General features: G+C 41.7%; 1 protein-coding gene across 2 annotated transcripts in view; it reads left to right on the forward strand.

Moving 5' to 3' along the window:
* Nucleotides 1-1,488: 1,488 nt before the first annotated feature.
* Nucleotides 1,489-20,438, forward strand: part of TAF15 (TATA-box binding protein associated factor 15) — a 504,826-nt gene continuing 485,876 nt past the window's right edge. For both annotated transcript variants that reach the window (XR_009419835.1, XM_059487063.1), the window contains exons 1-11: nt 1,489-1,598; nt 5,246-5,282; nt 6,091-6,139; nt 6,327-6,417; nt 6,496-6,613; nt 9,163-9,446; nt 11,118-11,232; nt 17,578-17,612; nt 18,210-18,242; nt 18,759-18,868; nt 19,371-19,500. Coding sequence is in view for 1 of the 2 variants with exons in the window: in XM_059487063.1 (XP_059343046.1) it covers nt 1,589-1,598; nt 5,246-5,282; nt 6,091-6,139; nt 6,327-6,417; nt 6,496-6,613; nt 9,163-9,446; nt 11,118-11,232; nt 17,578-17,612; nt 18,210-18,242; nt 18,759-18,868; nt 19,371-19,500 (1,012 nt within the window). In the remaining variant the exon portion in view is untranslated. The remainder of the gene's footprint in view (nt 1,599-5,245; nt 5,283-6,090; nt 6,140-6,326; nt 6,418-6,495; nt 6,614-9,162; nt 9,447-11,117; nt 11,233-17,577; nt 17,613-18,209; nt 18,243-18,758; nt 18,869-19,370; nt 19,501-20,438) is intronic.

Genomic DNA, 20,438 nt, shown 5'->3' on the forward strand with positions numbered 1-20,438 from the left:
CCTCAGTGTCCTTCCTGAACTGAGAGCCCCAGAACTGGACATGGGACTCAAAGGCTGAGTGGAACATCCACACCTCAGCTGCTCCTGCCATGCTCATACCAAAACCTGTGGTAGGTTTGTGTTGTCTGCCTTCAATCCCCCAGAATATTGGCTTAATCGTCCCACACCACCTCTGATTTTGCAACGTGGAGAAGGATTTGAAGCAGCTGGGATCACTTCCAGGCGAGGGGAAAGAGCAGAGGGTTGAAGGGCTGATGTTTTTCCCACATCTCAGCTTCAAAGTTTTTGGTCGGGACCATAGCACAGATCTATCAGCAGGCAGGCACAAAAGCCTGAAACTCTCTCTGAATTAATTCCATTTCCACCTATGAGAAGCCTTCAGCCCCTGAGGAATGCAAAAACACCCAGAGGCTCTACTCAGAGCCCGACCCCACATCCCCTGTCTAGGGAGCATCATTTGGGATCTGTCCTAATCCCTTTGTGAGCTCCCAGGTTGGCACAGGCAGACTCACAGAGCAGTAGAAGATATCAAGGCTGAAGGAATGAAGTTTCTCAAGGAGAAACCAAAAGACAGGCAGGGAGCTCAACCCCTTTTTTTCTTTTTTTTTTTTTTTTTCCCTTTAATTAATCATTGCAGTCACTGCTTGTTTTGCCCAAACTTATTTTTGGCTGTGACAGTGGGATTTGCCTCCTGCTGCTACGCCCAGTGGGGAAAGAAACAGCCCAACTTCTCTCAAATATGCTCAAAGCATTCAGCTGAAATCAGAGAAAGCTCCTCACTGCCTTGAAAATAAATTAATAAAAAAAACCCCAGGGTAAATCCTCACTGTTCTCAGTCTGCATGTGCAGACTGTCCCTAGACAGAAAGGTGCAAGTGTTCACTTACCAACTCCAACAAGAGGGTGGTTTGATGTGAAACAAGAAATACAACTTCTAAAAATAATCAGATTAAATAATCAGCATTGCTTTTGCTGTCTTCTCATTTCATCACTCTTCCTCTCTGAAGCAAACCCTCACGTTTCACAGAAGTGGCTCCCAAGATCATGACCCGTCCCTTTCTTTGGAAAACCGTTCTCCAAGTTGATATTTGGCTTTTTAACATACCCAGAAACGCTGGCAAACCTTTCTTATTTTTCCTTTAGGACCCAGATTTTGGATGTTTTCTCTAAGCCCATTTAGCATCTGCTACAAACGGTGATGCACAAGTGGGGTACTGAGGGAAATAGGGGGGCTACTGCTGCGGAAAGCCGTGTGTGCAAACCCCCATTTCCCCCTGCGTGCCCTGACCACGCGCTTATTAATTTAATTAATTAAATTAATTTAATCCTTTGACGCTGTGCCCGCACATCCTCGCACCCTCTCCCCTCGGTACAACTCCCCCCCCCACCCGCTGTACCTTGGCACGGCCCAGCTCACCTCCCCTACCCCCCCGCTTCCCCAGCGAGTGGTAGGCGCCGCGCTCTCTGATTGGCCGCGCGGCCCCGCAGTCCGCGCGAGCTGCGGGTGCCTCAGTGTGCGCGCGGCCGGCGCGGCGGGCGGGTCGCTCCCTGCGCTCCTTCCGCTCCCTCCGCCCCTCAGCGCCGCCGCCATGGCTTCGGGTAGGTGCCGCCAGCCCCGCCGGGCTCAGCGGGCAGCGGCGGCTCCGCTTCCCGCCGCCGAGCGCGGGCGCGATGGGGCGCGGGAGGGCGGGCGGAGCGAGCGCCATGTGGCGCATGTGGGAAAGGCCGCGGCCATGTTGCGGGGGACGCGCCCGCTTTTTCCCTCACGCCCCCCCCCCGACCATTGCGCTCGGTGAGGGGGAGGGGAGCCACGCCCCCGCCGGTGGCCCCCGTGGGCACGCCCCCCTCGGCCGAGGCCACGCCCCCTCCCGGGGGAGCCCCGCTGCGCGAGCCGCGCGGGTCACGCCCCTTTAGGCGCGGGGGCGTGGCCTGGCGGGCGCGCCCCCCGCCCGTGTCGCAATGGGGGGCCCTGGGGGCAGGGTCCCTGTGGGGGCCTGTGCTCCCATGATGCGTGGGGTGCACCCCTTCTTATGGGGTCTGAGCCCCCCCCTTTAGGCCACGGCCCCCCCAGTGTGAGTGTGGACCCCATTTTGGTTCATGCTTCCCACTGTAGGCCCTCCCGCCTTGGGCTGTGTATCCCCCCGTGTGTGGGATGTGGGCCTTGTTTTGTTCATGACCCCCCCTGTAGGCTCCCCCGCTTTTGGGTTGTGTACCCTTCACCCGAGTGTGAGAGGGAAGCCCCCCTTTTCTGGGTCACAGCCCTTCTCCTGTGTGAACCCCGACTTTGGGTTGTGGTTTCCCCCATCATATTGCGATGGGGTTGTGTGACCCCATCCCGGTGTGAGATGGGATCACCTTTGTGTCGTGGCCCTCTCCATAACCCGCATTGTGTGCTCCCCATTTGGACCAGCACCCCCATGGAACGCAGGTACATCCTCCCTGGGGTCCTGCCCTTCTTTACACGGGCAATGCCCTCCCTACCTGCAGCCGGGGAGCCACCTTTGTGTCCCGCTGTGTGCCACCTTTGTGTCCCTGTATGTGCTGCCTCCGCTCTCCACACAGCGTGAAATGGGGGGGCTTCACCCCTGCTGTAGGTGTAACACCTCCCTGGCTGGGATTGTTTTCCGGCGGGGCTTTAGCCGAGCACAGAGGCAGGATCTGCTCTCCCTGGTGACCTGAGCCAGCCCAGCCTCCCCTGGGGCCTCTCTGAGCACAAAGTGCTGTTCCTTCACCCCTTTGATGGCTGCTCCCCCGGCAGGGCAGCCTTGGCGAGGTGTGGGTGCTGGTGTGTCCCAGAGTGGGAGGAGGAATTGGAATTCCAAGGCTGCCCGTGCTTTGTGGAGCGAGCCATGTTTTGTTGTGGTCGAGCCATTTTGGCGTTGTCTCGTGTTGTGTGTGATAGACAATACAAACAAAGCAAGGGCTGCTGCAGGAATCCTTTCATTCAGGAAAGGCAGATGTGTCCAAAGGTACTAAAATGAGTCCAAATCACAAATTTTTCTATAAATTGCATCCACTTTCCCCCATCTATCAGCTACTGACCATTCAAGCACTGAGTGTCTCCTCTGTTTTTAGTGATGCTCAACCATGAGCTTCTTTTTCTTTGCAGTTCACTGAGAGCCTCTGCTGCTTCTTTATATGAATTACTTAATAAGAAAATATCAGTTTTCAAATGTACACAGCAGATTGTTGTATCTTGAGAGGAATAAACCCCCTGAGCAGTGCAAGGTGATTAGGGTGCTATGTCCCACTTCATCAACAGGAAATCCTTCCATGAACTTTTAAAACATTAAATAAAAAAAAAAAGTCAGTGTAGGAATTTCCAGAATAAACTGTTATTTCCAAAAATCCTTACAGGCTCTTGTCCCCATTGAGCCCACGAAAATAAATTGATCAGGAGTCTCTTAAGAGGTCAAGCAGAAGATGTAGAAAATTGTATAAATAAAGGAAATTCCTCTGCTTGTGTGTTTTCATATTTTACAGGCTCCTTATCTGGTTGCTTTCAATTTTTTTTCCAAAATGTTTTGGTTTGGTGGAAGTTTGTTAAGGAGATGAAATGCAGTTCATAAATTTATAGCTAATTCTATCCTTACTCAAGATAGTCTGATATTATCATTCATATTCTTGAATTAGTATTAATGGCATATAAATGTTAGAGTTAAATCACAACCATGTTTCACAATGTGGTTCCATGTTTAATCTTTGTGATCATTTAAATGGAAACTGCAAAAATTTTACCTTAGCCCTTAAAAACAAACTTGAATTCCACCTCTACATTGGATTTGTAATTGCTTTTTAATATGAAAAAGCAGTGAAATATTTATGTAGCAGTGCAAAAGGAGGAGAAATTCACATCTGAGTGAAACTGCTTTATAGGACATGTGAAATTTAACCTCCTTTCATCTCATGTTTAGTAAATGTTTCTGTTACAGAATATGAAATTGGATACTTTGTGTTGCTTTGAGGAGATACCTTACCATTAAAATGCAGTTTTGTGTGTGAATATCTGGGGTGATCCCCCTCATCTCACATCCATCACCTCAGGTGATGCCCTCATCACAGCTCTGCTTTAGCTCTGTAACCACGGGCAGGATTGGATTTATGGCCTGCTGGGGGAGGTGTAATGAGCACATTCAGCAATCTGATGAGTGTTTTGATTGGAAAATGGTCACAGTCATTTCTGACATTTACCCTGCCTTGTCATTAATTCTCAGTGTCAGCGTTTCAGGCACTTCTGGGGACAGAGGCTGGAGAGAGAATGCGGGGGGAGGGTGAAAATGGGGATGAAAAGCTCCTGATAGATTTTATTATACCATGGCACGAGAGTGTTTCTGTACATTCTTGAAGAGAAAAATTGCAGGGCTTATGCAGAATGTTTGGGTTTGGACAAGAAGGTGGGAATTTCATGCAGTTTCCTCCTGCCTGGGAAGGGAGCTGGATGGAGCCTGAGCAGAACAGAGGCTGGAAGGGATCAGGGCAGAGTGAGGAATTCAGCAGAACAGAGGCTGGGGATGGATGTGAGCTGAGGGAGCCTCAGTGTGTGTTCTGTGTGTGTGTTCTGTGTGTGTGTTCTGTGTGTTCTGTGTGTGTGTTTCTGTCTGTGTGTTCTGTGTGTTCTGTGTGTTCTGTGTGTGTGTTTCTGTGTGTGTGTTCTGTGTGTTCTGTGTGTTCTGTGTGTTCTGTGTGTTCTGTGTGTTCTGTGTGTTCTGTGTCTGTGTTCTGTGTGCTGCTCAGCTCCCAGCTGGGATTTTCCCCTTGCAGCAGGAGCAGAGGGAAGTGTGGTGGCTCCTCCATCCCTGGTTTTCCATCTCCCATTCTGTGTTAGTGCCCTTTAGCTCAGCAGAGCTTTCTCAGAGCATCCCAAAAAGGGGTTCAGCTGCACTGACCTACTTAGCTTTGCTTGATTAATTAAGCTGCTGCATTCTGCTCATTGATGATGGCACTGTACTCTATAGCCATTGGAGGGGTTCTACAGTTCTGGGTGTTTGGAAAGACTCCTTGAAAACAGAATTCCTTCAAAAAGGATATTTCCAAGTGTGTTGTGTCCCCCACACCCTGTGCTGCTGTCATTCCAGTCTCCTTATTTTCACTTCTGTTAATGAAGAGGAAGCTTCATTCTGCAGGCATGGTAGTTTTAATATCCAGTGTACCTGAACCTTTCTCCTTCTCCCCAAATTTTCTCCTCTATTAAGTAGAGACTAAAATATTCATTGGAAATTCACAATATGACTTATTTCTTTTTCTAGATTCTGGAAGCTACAGTCAGTCTGGGGGCCAGCAGAGGTATGTGAGGATTTCTGTTTTGCTGTTAGCAATTACATCTGCAGACTAAAAGACCATTTAGTATTCCCAGCATGATGGCTGATTGTTCAGGATGGAGTATTGATAGGTTTTTGGAATTAAGGATGCAGAAAGCTTGCACCTGGGCCTTTCTCAAGATGTCTTACAAAACAAGAGAAATCAGTCTGTATTCCTGAAAAGAAGACAATAGTCATGTGATGTAAATGGATGTAAATTGGAAAGACATCTTATAATAGTGAGAACTTTTGAAGTTACATGAATATAGAGAAATACTTTTCATGTGATTGCCTTAAGCTGTTCAGAGATTTTAGCCAAAGGTTCTGATATTTGTTATATGGCCCAAGGCTGCAGGGCCTGTTTTGATCAGTGAGACAAGAGTTTTTATGGAAGTATAAAAATCATGGCTAATGCTGCCTGTGCTAATGAAGATCATGAGGCTTTGTGCCTGAGTTTGGGTTTGTACCTCAGTATGATGAGTTTCAGCACCTGCTTCTTCTGGCTTAAAGTGGCAGAATAATGAATAAGTGTAATATAAAATTACAGCAAACCCAGCTTTTCTGTACTTAAAATTTATATTTGAAACACAGCAGAAATTAAAATGAGCTCTTCTGGCTTCTGCCAGTCAACCATTAATTCATTGATGCAGTTTTAATATGCCTGGAACTGCAGTACTTGGAATAAACACCTATTTTGGAATGAAGAGAAACTTAGAGACACCAAAAGTACCTTTACTTTCCAGCCTGTGTGGAGGGCACTCTCAGCATTTCCTAAATGCATTTTTCTCTTCCAGCTACTCATCCTATGGCAATCAGAGCAGTCAGAATTATGGACAAGGACAGGTATGTTAAAAAAAAAAATTGTGACTTTCAAAGCAGATATTCCTTGAGTGAAAAAAAAATTGTTCCTGGGCCAGGAAGAATTCCAGTCTCAGCTGTGCTTGATGTTTGCAGTTGTGTCTAGCCAAGGAAAACTGTGATTTACTGCTGTGGAAGTTCCACTTATTTGAGTACATTCTTGAAATTACAGGGATATTCTGGTTATGGGCAGAGTGGAGACAATTCCTCCTATGGACAGAACTATGGAAGCTATCATGGGAACTATGGACAAAATCAATCAGGTTTGGCTAGCTTGTTACATTCATTGGCAGGATTGAAAAGGTGAATATTGACTAAAAAATTTCTTCCTCCATTTCCAGGTTATGGACAAGATTCCCAGGGATATGATGATGAATCTAATTATGAAAATCAGAATCAGAGCTCCTACAACCAGCAGTCCTATGGCAGCCAGGGGCAGCAGAAAGGGTCATCCAGAGGGTAAGGAAGCAGAGTTTATCAGTATCTATTTAAAGTATTGTTTAGTGGTCACAAATCACATAGATTGAGACCAGGTATTGATTGTTTTGACACATTCTTAACTAGAGCTATAACATATTTCTTGATAATATTGCTTAGAAAAATACAAATATTTGAAGATCCACATCCTTGAAACATGTTTAATGTCTGAAAGGGGGTACAGGCAGAATATTTCTTTATGTGAGAAGGATGGGTGTAGTTGTTTTGAAGTCAAGCTGTATGGGGACATGCACTTTAGAAAGTCTTTGGATTGTGGCTACAATGAAGAATGGACTTGGCAGAGTGTTTTGATTAGGAGAAAGACCTATCAAATCCCTCTCCAATCACATTCTTTTGTATAAACTCACAGTGCTCTTTTATTAACTTCAAATAAGCTCTTAGCAGTGGAACTCTTAGCTGCTCTCAGATTGCACACTGCTTATCTGGCTCAGAATGCCTTTTCTTGAAAGAGAAGGGATTCAAAAATGTCATGTAAGAAATATATTTTGGTTTCTCAGCTAAGTAGAGTTCTCAGAACATGGTGGGTTTATATCCTCACCAGGAAATGAAATGTGCCCATGCATGCTGCACTCTGTGCTATTGCAAATGTATTTTACTTGTGATGTTTCATTGGATTCAATTTCAGGAGGATTAAAGATACAGCTTTGAAAGTATGTTGGAAAACACAACTCAACTTCCCAGAATGACTAAAAAGGCCATTTAATGCAAGAATACCTCCCCTGTCTGCTTTACAGGCTTTGTGCCTCCACCCCAGGTCACTGCTTGTGTTAGAGCTTTACTGAGGCTCATGTGACCTCTCTGAAATACTCTGAGTCCTAAACCTCCTTCTTGTGCCCAAGGTCCAAATGGTTTTGTATTTTTTACAAGGTGATAAAACAATTATCACAATGATTTTGAGGTGATAAAACAATCTGGTCTTGAGCAAACCTCTACCTGGTTTCTGGTTTTGTAGTTCTTACAATAAAACATTTTAATATTAAAAAAAAAATCTTAATCTACCAGCAATAAGTGCTTTCATTCAGATGTCATTTTTGCTTCTGTAACAAAGGCAGGTACACAGTTAAATTTTGTTTTCTGAGTATTTATTAGAGGTAATAATGTAGTTTTTAACTCTGTAGATGTCCAGTAGAATAAAAATACAGCACATAGGTTCTCCAGCAAGTTTGTGATCTAGAAAATGAAGAAAAGGCCTTGAAGGGAAGCTTCTCAATGTAGGGTTGTAACAAATAAGGAGAAACTGAGAAATGGTAGCAGCTTTGAAGAGGGTGCCACAAAACTGCAGCTGTCACATCCTAGGGGAGGGAAGGGAGACTGCAAATAGTGGATGCTTTCAGCAGTGCTGCCTTTGGTGGTAAAGATGCAAAGGCTAAAGCAGAGCTGACTTTTTTGAAATGGAGATAATAACAAGAATCTTCACAAGCTGTTTACCACTGGGATTAGCAAGGTTAAAGCTGAGATCTAGGCTACAAGTGGGAGAGAGCAGATTAAATGGTATTTACACAGATGGGATATTTTGGGATTGGTTAGACCCAATGCACTACATCTGAAAGTGCTTTGAAAAGCTGCTGGAAACTTCCTGGAGGTTCTTGTGGGTTTTTTTCCTTTTTCTGAGATACTTTCACTGGCAAGTAAGATTGCCAGAGACTGGAAAGTGGCAGATCTAGTGCCTCATCCTTCCAAAAAGGGTGAAAGCAGGGAGGGAGAAGGGAAGAAAAGGTGGTAGAGGTCAGAGATTCTTTTCAGTTACTGAAAAAATAAGACAGCTAAGGCACAACTAAGTACCTGGGGGAAACAAAGGAATGAATAACAGCCAGTGTTCCCTGGATGCAATTTATTTCTCATAAATCTATATTATGCCTTGCCATGAAAGGCTAAGAGAACTATTGTCTCATATATCTAGATTTTCAAAATACTTCAGTTTCTACTGTAGGCAAGTGTGGTGTAGGTGAGATTCCCTTGTGGTTGCTCTAAAGTTATTAATCTTGATCTTGGAGAAGATTTATGACTCCCTCTTGGCATGTAGAGCTGCATTGTGTTGGAGCATCCTGGATGTGATGCTGCTCTCAGTGTTTCTGATGAGGGCTGCTGGGATAGTGTAGATGGCACTGAAATGAGAAGAACCTCAGGTATATTACAGTTAGAAAAATTCTTGATAAAATTGTAGAAGGCTCAGAAGAAGAGAGGTTGCAATTCAAAAAGCAAAGCAAAATTTGGGGATTTTTTAGGCAGCAAGTCTCAGCTGCACTATGAGCATGAGCACTGAGGCTCTGCCCTGCAGGTCAGAGGGAAGGATTTGGTGTTCAGCAGGTCACAATCAGCCATTGATGGTTCTGGGGAGAGGGGGGAAACCAAGTGTTGGACTGGGACACGTGAGAGGAATGATGCTCCTAATTTACATAATAAGTTAACTGCAATTAGGAAATGTTAGCAATATCATGAATTTTCAACCCTTATTTTCCTCTCTATTCGCTGAACATTTAGCTATTAATTCCAATTCTGTTTGTTTTAAGTGGAAGAGGCTCTTATGAACAAAAGTCAAACTATGGTCAGCACCAAAGCTCTTATGACCAGCAGTCAAGCTATGGACAAAACCAAGACTCTTATGACCAGCAGTCCAGCTCCTATGACCAGCAGTCGGGCTATGGCCACCAGGGCTCCTATGACCAGCAGTCTGGCTATGGCCACCAGAGCTCTTATGACCAAAAGTCAGGCTATAACCAGCACCAAAGCTCATATGGGCACTCCCAGCAATCCTACCAGTCTCAGAAGGGAAGCTATAGCCACAACAGCCAAGGTAAAATTGAGCAGAAGCTCTGTGAAATGGTTGGATTTCCTTCTGCAAGCAGTTTTTGATTTGATGGATACTTAAATTCTTTTCAGTGTTCATGTTCTTGGGGGATGTTTTATTTGTTAGGACTTCAAAAGCATTGTAGGGAGATGAAAATCTCTTGGGGACCCAAAGAGGTTGCTGCTCCTATGACCAGCAGTCTGGCTGTAACCAGCACCAAAGCTCATATGGGCACTCCCAGCAATCCTACCGGTCCCAGAAGGGAAACTATAGCCACAACAGGTAAAATTGACAGCTTGAATTCAGTATGGACCAATAAAATTGACCAGAAGCTCTGTGAAATGGTTGGATTTCCTTTTGCAAGCAGTTTGGTTTGATGGATACTTAAATTCTTTTCCATGATGATATTCTTGGGGATGTTTAATTTGTTAAGACTTTAAAACATTGAAAGTAGGGAGATTCAAATCTCTTGAGGCCCCAAAATGGTTGCATTTAGATGTGTTGGAACAGCATTGCAGAGACTCTGCCCCTCAGTTCTGCAAATTCTAGATGGATTTTTTTTCCTCCAAGCTATTTTGAACCCTCTTCCTGCATGAGGGTGGCATGTCTTGATCAGTCATGAAAAAGCTCTGTGAAATGGTTGGGTTTCCTTTTGCAAACATTTTAATTTGATGAATACTTAAATCCTTTTCAATGTTGATATTCTGGGGATGTTTTATTTGTTAAGACTTTGAAAATATTGAAAGTAGGGAGATTAAAATCTCTTGAGGCCCCAAAATAGTTCCATTTAGATATGTTAGAACAGCATTGCAGAGACTCTGCCCCTCAGTTCTGCAAATTCTAGATGGATTTTTTTTCCTCAAGCTGTTTTGAACCCTCTTGCTGCATGAGGGTGACATGTCTTGAAGAAGCTCTGTGAAATAGTTGGATTTCCTTCTGTAGTTTGATTTGATGGATACTTAAATTCTTTTCAATGTTGATATTCTTGGGCGATGTTTTATTTGTTAGGACTTTCAAAACATTGTAGGGAGATTAAAATCTCTTGGGCCCCCAAAATGGTTGCATTTAGGTACATTAGAACAGCATTGCAGAGACTGTGCCCCTCAGTGCTGCAAATTCTAGATGGATTTTTTTTTTGCCCAAGCTATTTTGAACCCTCTTCCTGCACGAGGGTGACATGTCTTGATCAGTCATGAAGAGCTTCTGCACTTCACATTCCAGCTTTATGCTGTGTAGGTGAATTGTGAGATAGGAGAAGTTGAAGATGAAGCTTTTTTTTTTGCATTAACTTCACACCAGCAGCACAACCCACTCTATTTATCCTTGTTCTGTCTTCAGCGATGCCTTTTGCAAACTGGGAGGACTGTATGGAAATCAAATGTATGGAAATCAAATGGAAAGTGTATTTTAGCCAATATGTATTTAATGTTTGGAAAGTGGAATGTAATTACAGAGTGGTTTTTCATTTTGATATACTCAATGACCCTGGAGATAATGGAGCAAAGTTTGGTGTTTTTTTTTTTTTTTTTTCATTTTTGGCACGGAGAATGTCAGAGAGATTTGGGAGTTGATACATTTCAGATGTAAACGAAGAGGAGGTGGGAATTGAGGGGTGTGAATTCTCTCTATGCTGCAGTTTGCACTACAATTGACTCTGTTTGGTTTGACTCCTCCCAGATGATCGCCGTGAAAAGAGCAGGTATGGAGAAGATAATAGAGGATATGGCGGGTCACAGGGAGGAGGTAGAGGGGGATATGACATGGATGGAAGAGGTCATATGTCTGGATATAGGTAAGTGATCTCATTCCAGTGCTGCAGCTCCTTACCCTTGTTTCCTATTTAGTTATTCCTATTATTTGCTTTTCATTTTTGGTTATTATATGTCTATTCCTAAGGTGGTTCGGGTTTAGATTTCCAAAACTGGAAGGTTTCTAAAATTAAACCTTTCTGCACTGCACAGAAACGGGTTTTGCCTAGGGGAGCAGCTTTTAGATTCACATAGATTGAGAGGAGGCATTTGATTGTTTTGACACACAGCTGCATTTTATTTGCATGAGTTGCAATACAAAAACTGCCCCAGCCCATCACTTGTTTTCAGTGATGAGAAAACCAACAGACAATTGAGAAAAATGTAATTTATACCTAAGGTAGCTCACATTTTACCAGGGAAGTATTTTGGCCTCGAATACTTTAGCAGTAACATTATTTATTCTTTGTTGTTTTTTTTCAGTTATAAACTTCTATTAAAATACAGATCTTTTATTATTGATTTATTTGTCAGTCTGAACACGTTTATTTTGGGCAGATCTGAAATACTAACAATGCTATCACCCCTTTCCCCATTGCCTTAGGCCCCGCACTGTCAAGAAAATTTATGCACATATTTAATTCTGTGCTTGCAGATGATCTCATGCCGAGGTCTGCAATTGGGACCTTGGCTTTAAAGCCTACTGAATTAAACATATGACATATTATTTATTAATAACTCACACCACAGGCTCCCCTTTGTGTCTCTGAGTGGTGGGAGGTGCTCACTGATGCAGGGCAGGAATGTTGAAGCTTCCAGAGAGCTTTGAGGTGTTGCTTGTCAGCACCACTTACCCTTCAAAAGGCTGCACAGCTCTGGGTTATTCCTAAATTCCAGATGAAAAACTCTGTAATTATACAGTGTTTTCTGTTGGAACTGATCTGATTTAAATAAAATGATCCTCTACTTGGTTACTTGTAAAGGTATTTATTTTAAATAATATTTAAAATCTGTCTGCTTCTGAGATGCTCCTAAACTGTACTTAATGGATTGTTTATAATGGTGTAGGAGGATCTTACCTCTTCTAATTAGGTGTGGTAGCACAATTAGAAAATCATGTTAGTGTTATTTTGTGTTTGCTGGGGTTTTATATAATATCAACTTAATGCATATTTTTCTGTAATATTTTTATAATAACCACAGATTTATAGACTATAAATAAACATAAATATATATAACAAAGAATTCTATAATATATAGCACCTCACATAAAACAAAAATAACAAGCATAATAATTTCTAGGTTAATTTTAATTTTCAGTTAAAATTGAACTTTTTTCTTAAATTAAGATTTTCTTTGTGGATGAGGACTTTCCATATTCCTGTGATAAAAACTATTAAAAAAAAATTCATAGCTTAGCCCTTTCCAATAATAGCAATGAATGTGAGCTTCAAAAAACACACTGCTGATAGAGTTTGTCACTTTGAAACAAACTTGGGTCTTTGCAAAATAAAGTCAAATGTATTAATGTCTGTGAAAATAAAGCCTCTTGCCATATTTGTCCAAAATGTGAGGAAATTTTGCTCACACATCCATGTAGATCATGGAGCCAAAAGAAGGGAAAGAGGGGAAGTGAAGGAAGAAGTGGAGGAAAATTCAGGGAAGTGGGAAGGCATTTGTGGAAGGAATTTTGTCTGCTTCTGTTAAATGATGTTGGCTTTAAGGGTATTTTTGTGGAAATTTTCTGGAACTGCAGTGTCATATATCTTTATTCAGTCTTTTTGCATAATTGTGACAGAGGATTCTCCTTCTGACATATGTATTTTACCAGACATGCTTATTAGAGAAGTCTAAAAGGTTAAATTAATTAACAAACTCTATAATGAAGGGGAAAATAACTTGTAATAAGGTAAGAAATCATGTTTAGTCCTGTGAAAATGTGGGGTTTAAGGGTAGGGGTTCTTTGGGGGGGGTTACATTCTTGGGTTTCTCTTATTTATATGTTTATTTCTTGGGGGAAAATATGTGTAGGAATATCAGGTTCATCTTCAGTAGCCACCATTTTCAGTTGTTCTGATCCCCTTTTAATGCTAAACCATGACAATTCCATGGCCATCAGGAGATAATCTAAAAATCTTGTCTGCACAGATACTTTAATGGTGCTGTAATCACAGAATTACAAAATGGTTTTGGGTTGGAAGGGACCTCAAAAATCAACTTTTCACTCCCTCTGCCATGGGCAGGGACACTTTCCACTATCCCAGAGCTCCATCCAACCTGGCCTTGAGCAGGGGATGGAATAATAACAGGCTTTGACTTTTACAGTGCTTAGAAAATAACGTGTAAAAATTGCTCCTTGACTTCACAAACAAATCAAAATCAAATGTGAGACCACAATAAATGGATCTCTTGTTCCTAGCTAGTAATAATTCTTCCTTGACTGACATTTAGACACAAGGAGAAGCTTTAGAGGTGTAGTTTTATTGTGACAACCAGTTCATGTCCTGGACTGAATGCTTCCAGCACTATTTTTCTTTAGTGCCTGTGTAAAGTCACCCAGCACTGTAAAGAAAATTTCTTTGGAGAAATTCCTGTTCACATTTTTAGCTGATATTAGTCCAATGAAGAACATACATTTTGTCATGTGTCAGAAGTTCACATTTTAGTTTTAATAACTTAGGATTTCAGAATTATCCTAGAGATTTTTTAAATTGTCTTGAATTGCATCTTTTGGGATTTTAGTAGAATTTCCCCACCCTGTTGTTTTGAAGCTTGAAAAATTGATGATCTCCCAAATTTTTATTCTGGCTAAGAAGTAAAATATTTCTCTTTTCTTCATAGTTAGAAGAGTGTCATCTTTTGGTTAGAAAGCAGGAACAGCAAGTCTTGAGAATGCAGCGTTTTACTTTAAGAAATTCACCCAATTTTTAGAGTCCTCATCTGAAAAAACAAGGAATTCATGGTTACTGTGGCTGGGGGACTGAATTGTTTTGGTTAAACCTGTAAGTGGGAAACACAGGAGCAAATAAAGCAGGTGAGAGGAGCTTTGCTTTTGGCTCTGCTCACACAAACTGTGCTGGGGGAACCACAGGGATGCAGTTCAGAAAGGATTTGCCATTGTGTTAGGATTTGTCATAGAAATCCTGACTTTGCTCAGCAGAGATTTTTTTCTCTCTCTTGTGCAGTTTTATGGTGATCTATAAACACAAGCTACCTGTGCAGCTTTATTTATCAGCTATTAGGAGTGGGAATTAGTGTGATATAAAGAAACTGCAGCATAGTGCAGATGAGTTTTATAAGTGTGGTTTGTGTTCAGAATTGATATTTTGACTTGTAACAGATATACTTGAGCTTAGCCTTATGGAGACTTTGGAAAAATGTGAACAGAGGCAATAAATATAAGCAAGGGAAAAAACCCCATCTGTTGGTGCACTAAATATTCCTTTCTTGTTTGTAAAATACACTCTAGATGTTAGGGACACACTTGGTGAGACAGATCCATGTTGCAGGCTGAATTTGGTCCCTGAATTCTTAGTGCTGCTTCTGCCAGTATCTGATATTTATAAAACTGCATTTCTTGTATGTTGAGCTCCCTGTATCACCTGTACTTTAATTTAAAGAGATGTTCCCAGCTGGATTAAGCAATATCCAGATGAAATCCAGTTGAAGTCTAGTAGGGAATGATAAATCTGTGATTGAATATGGGAGAAATGAACAACTGAGGACTTGAGGCAGCAAGTTCACACAGCAAGTGGTGCCCTGGCATGTTCTGGCTGCCTGCAGTTCAGCCTCTAATTTATTATCTTAGCTGGTGGCACTGCTGAATTTTAACTCCTGTTCACGTTTCTAACACAGAATATTACAAAGACCCCAAATTCCATCTGGTCACCCCTCTCTGAGGTCTGTGTGCAGGCCTGGTAAAGCAGTGGGCTGTGAATGCTGCAGTTGTATTTTCCACATGTTTTATGCCAATAATGGGGGGACAAATTCAGTTGCTGAGGTTGAATTTTGGGTCACAATGAGGGGCAGATCTGAGACTGTGCATCAGCTGCTTGCAGTTTCTGTGTTTGACTTGGATATCTGCCTGATCCCAGGGAGTCTTGGCTAGCTTTGCCCAGCAATTGCAGGAAGGTGACAAACTGCAGCTTCATAAATCAGATATCAAATGCCACATAAAAATGTAGCAAAGCATCAATCCACTGTCAAAGGTGTCTATCAGTAGATTGTTCCACATTTTTGTTGTGTTGGTCATGTGTGACTAAGCAGACAACATGCTGAGGCATATTTAAGCAAAAATATATTTCTGTAGACATTAATTAAAAAATTAATTAAAATTATTGATTGCACTCATTAGTGCAGAGTGCAGAACTGCTGTATCACAGAATTAAGGCATTGGGCTGTGGCTCCCTTTACATTTTGTATATTAAGCTCCTGCTTTTCAGGATTATGGTGGGCACATTTTCACTCCAGCATCCCACAAAACCCTCACTTCCAGCAAAATCCTGGATGTGTTGACACAAACTTACTTTGTGTAAGTTGGGTTTTCTAACTGCCATACACTTCCACATCAGAAAATATATTTGTTCTGGATATTGCTGTCCTGATGAGCTGGGACCATAATCTGGGATTGGAAAATTTTCATAACATTTAGATGATTGATATTATTCACTGTTGTTGTTTCTGAGTTGAAATCCCAGAAAAACAGGCATCTTACTCAAAATTGTTGTGTCATAATGAAGTTTTTTTTTTTAGCTGAAGTGAATTGGAGGTGGCAGAAAGGTATTTACAGTAAATTTTATCATCACCATTGTGTTTTTAATCATCAGTCCTTGAAAACAGACAGCCTTGAGTAAAGACCAGCAGTGATGCTGCATGTAAAATCTTTAATGAGCAGAGTGAATTAATGAATAAATGACACTACAATTTAGCATTCAGATTTCTTCTGTGGAACAGCAATAAAATCTGCAGCAAATATTAATTCTAAGGAAAGTCCCAGTAAAAGTAATTTTGTCTCATGTGCCAAACTGTCCAGATGTCTGTCATCCTCCAAAGAGTGTCTGTTAATCCAGGTTTGATAGTAACCTGTTGAAACCTGATTTGGTCCTCATTTTGGGCAAATTTTCTCATAAATGTTAACTATCAGCAGCTTCCATTTATGACTTTCCATTTGCTGTAACAGATGGACAGAGTGCCAGAGAAATGACTCCCTAATTTTATTGCATTGCCTTTTGGTGGGTGCTCGTGTGCCCTGTTTGGGCTGACGTGTGAGCAGACAGATGGAATTAACACCTGCAGTGATTTCTGGTCACAAATGCTTTGGTGAGGAGGCACAACAGCTCCAGAGGCTGGAGATGTTTCTCTGCAGCAGGGTTTGAGCTCACACTGGTGGGTTTGAGCTCTCATCATGGTGAGAAAGCTCTTGGGATGAGGTGACCCTGCCTGATTTTGAGGTGGCAGCTGTGTCCCTCAGGGCAAGGAGGACAAGCAGGCAGTTGTACATGGAACTATAAGAGAGTCCTGACATTTGGTTATTGACTTTCTGAAAAACTCAGTGGTTTTTTTTCTGACAGCTCTGAGTATTGATTATGTTGTGCTCATAACATGGATGCAATTAAAAATGCTGCTGTGAAAAATCCTTCCAGTACAAACCTATCCAGTGAAAAAAAGAGTGAGGGTTTATTTTCATGCACATAATTGGAGGCATAACCACCTGTTTTAAATCCCCTTTTAACCTCTGAAAATTGATGTGTGTATTCTCTTAACTTGGTCTACATTTTGTGCCACAGGTTTCAGAATGAATGAAATAAAACTTCACGGCCTCTGCTTTTGAAGCTCACATGCACACACCCCTTCTCTGTAATGCCAAGTGCTGTAGTACAGTAGGTCCCCACAGACCCTTGCTCAGAGAATGGCTCATTCTGCTAATTTATCCCCTCTATTATGAATGCATAACAATAGAGATTAATTTTAGCTCTTTTGACTTCTAGGAAAGTACTAAAGTACTAATTATTCCAAAGTAGCAATTACATCTACAATTAAAGCCCACATTAATCTACATGAAAATACCATTTTTGTTTTAAACCCCAGTTTTGAATAGCTGTTATTTTGGCTGATGGGATGGGAGAAAGTATTGAACCAACCACATGTGTATGGGTTAGTTTAAAATACTCCTTTAGGGCTTCTCTTCTCCAGTGCAGCACCCTGAGAGATTTTCTTTTTTTTGTAATTTAATCTTTGAACATGAATGGGTAGTGAGGAGAACATAGACATGGTGCTTTAGCTGCCAGACAGTAATTCTCAACTTGTCATCAGTTAACTGTAGATTGAGCCTTGGGCTCAGCACGTAGAGACTTAAGGAAGAAATCATTTCTTCAATTTTTCCTCTGCAGTGGTGGTGACCGTGGTGGCTTCAAAAATTACGGTGGTAAGTGCCGAGTATCCAAAAATGTTTCAGTGGAAATTCTTTATAAATCTAAAAGCCACCAATAATATCTTGTTACTATCTAGTAGAAGCATTATAGAGTTTTGGTGAGGCTGGTGTGTTCACGAGTTTTAATAGCCAAACTTGTAGCAATAAACTGGATTTCTGCTTTGTCAAATTGCATGAGAGAATTTGTGGAGACAGTGACGTTCACCGGATTTTTTTTTTCTTTTCTTTTTTTAATTTTTGTTACAAATGCTTCTTAGAAAGGTACTAGAGGTAGAAAAAAAAAAAGTGGGAAACTGCTTGGTGATGTGACAACCAGCATTTGCAAGCAAACACCAGCACAGCATCAGTGTGGCAAGTGCCACATGCTGCAAGTTAAAGAACACGTTAACGTCCTACAGACGCCTTCTGTTGAACGTTTAAATCTAAATATTCTCTAAATCTCTGGTGAATGTCTTAGATCTTAGATGCATTGCATACATTCTTTGTATATTTTCTTGTTGCTAAAAAAGTCACTTGAATGTGTTGTGCTAAAAATAGTATTCTTTCTTTCTTTCTTTTTTTTTTTTTTTTTTTGTCCAACCCGTATCATAGGTCAAAGGGATTATGGACCGAGATCAGATGCTGGTAAGGAAACAAGCAGTGAGTGGGAGTGGATTGTAGCTCTTAGGTCACTGCTTCTAAAATGTTTGTCTAAAAAGATGGATGTGGCTGCAGTTCCCATGGCTCAAGAGAAACCTAGCCAAAAAATGCCTTCCTTGAAAGAAATATATTTCATTTAAGTGCATGTGAAATTTTGGATGTTAATGCAGCAAGTAAGAATTTCCTGTTGAATTCTGAATGTGCTTGAGCCAAGCAGCTGCTTTAACTGTCATCACACTTCTGCTAAGCTTGTGTTATTTAAAACACCCTCTGCTCTGGTGGGTTGGGATGCCCAGCTGCATGAATGTTGGGTGTAAGGCAGGTCAGCTGTCCAGTGTACTCAGTTGATGGTGTTAGCCTCAAAATTAAACTCCCTGCTCCTCTTTTATTTCACACAAAATGTCTCTGGGATTTAAGGGTCTGCCACTGGGCAGCACAGAGCTGAGCTCAAAGTATTGCTCCCACAAAAACTTGTGGTAAATGTAGCTTAATTTTCCACAGATTCAGAGTCTGACAACTCTGATAACAACACCATCTTCGTGCAAGGACTTGGAGAGGATGTTTCAACAGATCAAGTGGCAGACTATTTCAAACAGATTGGTATCATAAAGGTAGGTGAAATGAGAAATCTTGGGTCAGAAGGAAGGGAACTGGTGGAGCTGGTGTACTGGAAATGTACTGGTATCATCCAAGGCAGAGTTCTCTCTGACTCCCCAGCAGTTGTAGATAATATTTTATCTGGGTTCCCAGCTGACAGCTCATTTGTAAGCTGGCAGCACTAGCACCTTTCTCCTGGTGACATTTAGATTGCATTGTGTCTCTTCTTTAGTCTTTATAGCCCTGACACTCTATCCATTGTGCCACCCTCGTACTGCAGCATGTGTCCCTCTGTCTGGGGCTGCTGCTTCTGGGTCTGCCATTCTAAATTAGGATTTTATGCACTTGACCTCATTTTGTTGTTAACAGCCAGTCAGTATCCTTCAGTCAAATCCTGTTTCTGCAGGCCAGCTCCAGGAGAATATTCTCTCTAAAGATACTTAGTGTTACAGTGTGTGCTCTGAACTGATTGCACCAGTGTTTCTGCTATGCCAAATGTACAACCTTTCTTTTCAGACCAACAAAAAGACTGGCAAACCCATGATAAATCTGTACACAGACAAGGATACTGGCAAGCCCAAGGGAGAAGCCACAGTATCTTTTGATGATCCTCCTTCTGCTAAAGCAGCAATTGACTGGTTTGATGGTGGGTGAGACTTACCTGTTCCTTTGGCCATTTTTGAATCTGACAAGCAGTAGAAGAAGCACATAAATTACCTTTTTGGAGGCTCAGTGCTGCTATTTATGTAGATTTTGAGTTGGGGCTTTTGGTTTTGGTTTTGGAGGTTTTGGTTAGGATTTTGTTAATTTGGGTTTCTTTTTCCCTTAAGCAAAGGCCTATATTTCATTGTTTCTTGTGTGTATTGGATTTCTCTCATTTCATTAAACAGCAGATAGTGATTTAGACCAAAAATGTGCAGTGAAACTGTGGGTTTGCTGCTGTACCTCAGTCACCCATGCACAAGGTGCAAGAGATGGTGTTTGTCACTTCTTGTTTAGACCAACAGAGCTGTAATCTGTGTTAGCAGCTGGAGGGATTCCCTACAGGGTTGCATTGATATTTTTAGTGTTGTGGGAGCATTCTTAGGGTTTGGGAATGGTTCTGGCAATCTTGTGCTGAGTGCTCTGTATATACACAGTGAACAACAAGGTTTTAAAATAATGGATTTATCCCAGAATTATATTGATGTAAAACTCCTCAGACTGCAGGAAGTACAGTGACACTCTTGTAGTAATAAATTCAAGGGGGTGAGGGAAAAGTGCCTTCTCTTGTCACCTTGTGTGTTCACAGAATTTTAGTGATACTGGGTAGAAACAAAAGGTCATGCTCTGCATCTGGTGGGAAATGATACTGCTTTAAAAAATTGGCATGCCATGCTTGTCTGATGTTTGTATTTGCTAACAAAATGCAAATTGACTTTTGTTTAAGAGGGTAAGGCAAATATGACTATATTAGGCACATGTACAGTGCTGTTTGTCTGTGATAAACATTGGATCTGTGAAGAATGCAGTCACTGAAAATCATGAACTTTATTTAAATACACTTGGGAGTTGAGTTTTGGGCTGGCTATTGAGTGGTACAAA

Source organism: Ammospiza nelsoni, chromosome 21 (assembly GCF_027579445.1).
Source record: "Ammospiza nelsoni isolate bAmmNel1 chromosome 21, bAmmNel1.pri, whole genome shotgun sequence".
Classification (NCBI taxonomy): Eukaryota; Metazoa; Chordata; class Aves; order Passeriformes; family Passerellidae; genus Ammospiza; species Ammospiza nelsoni.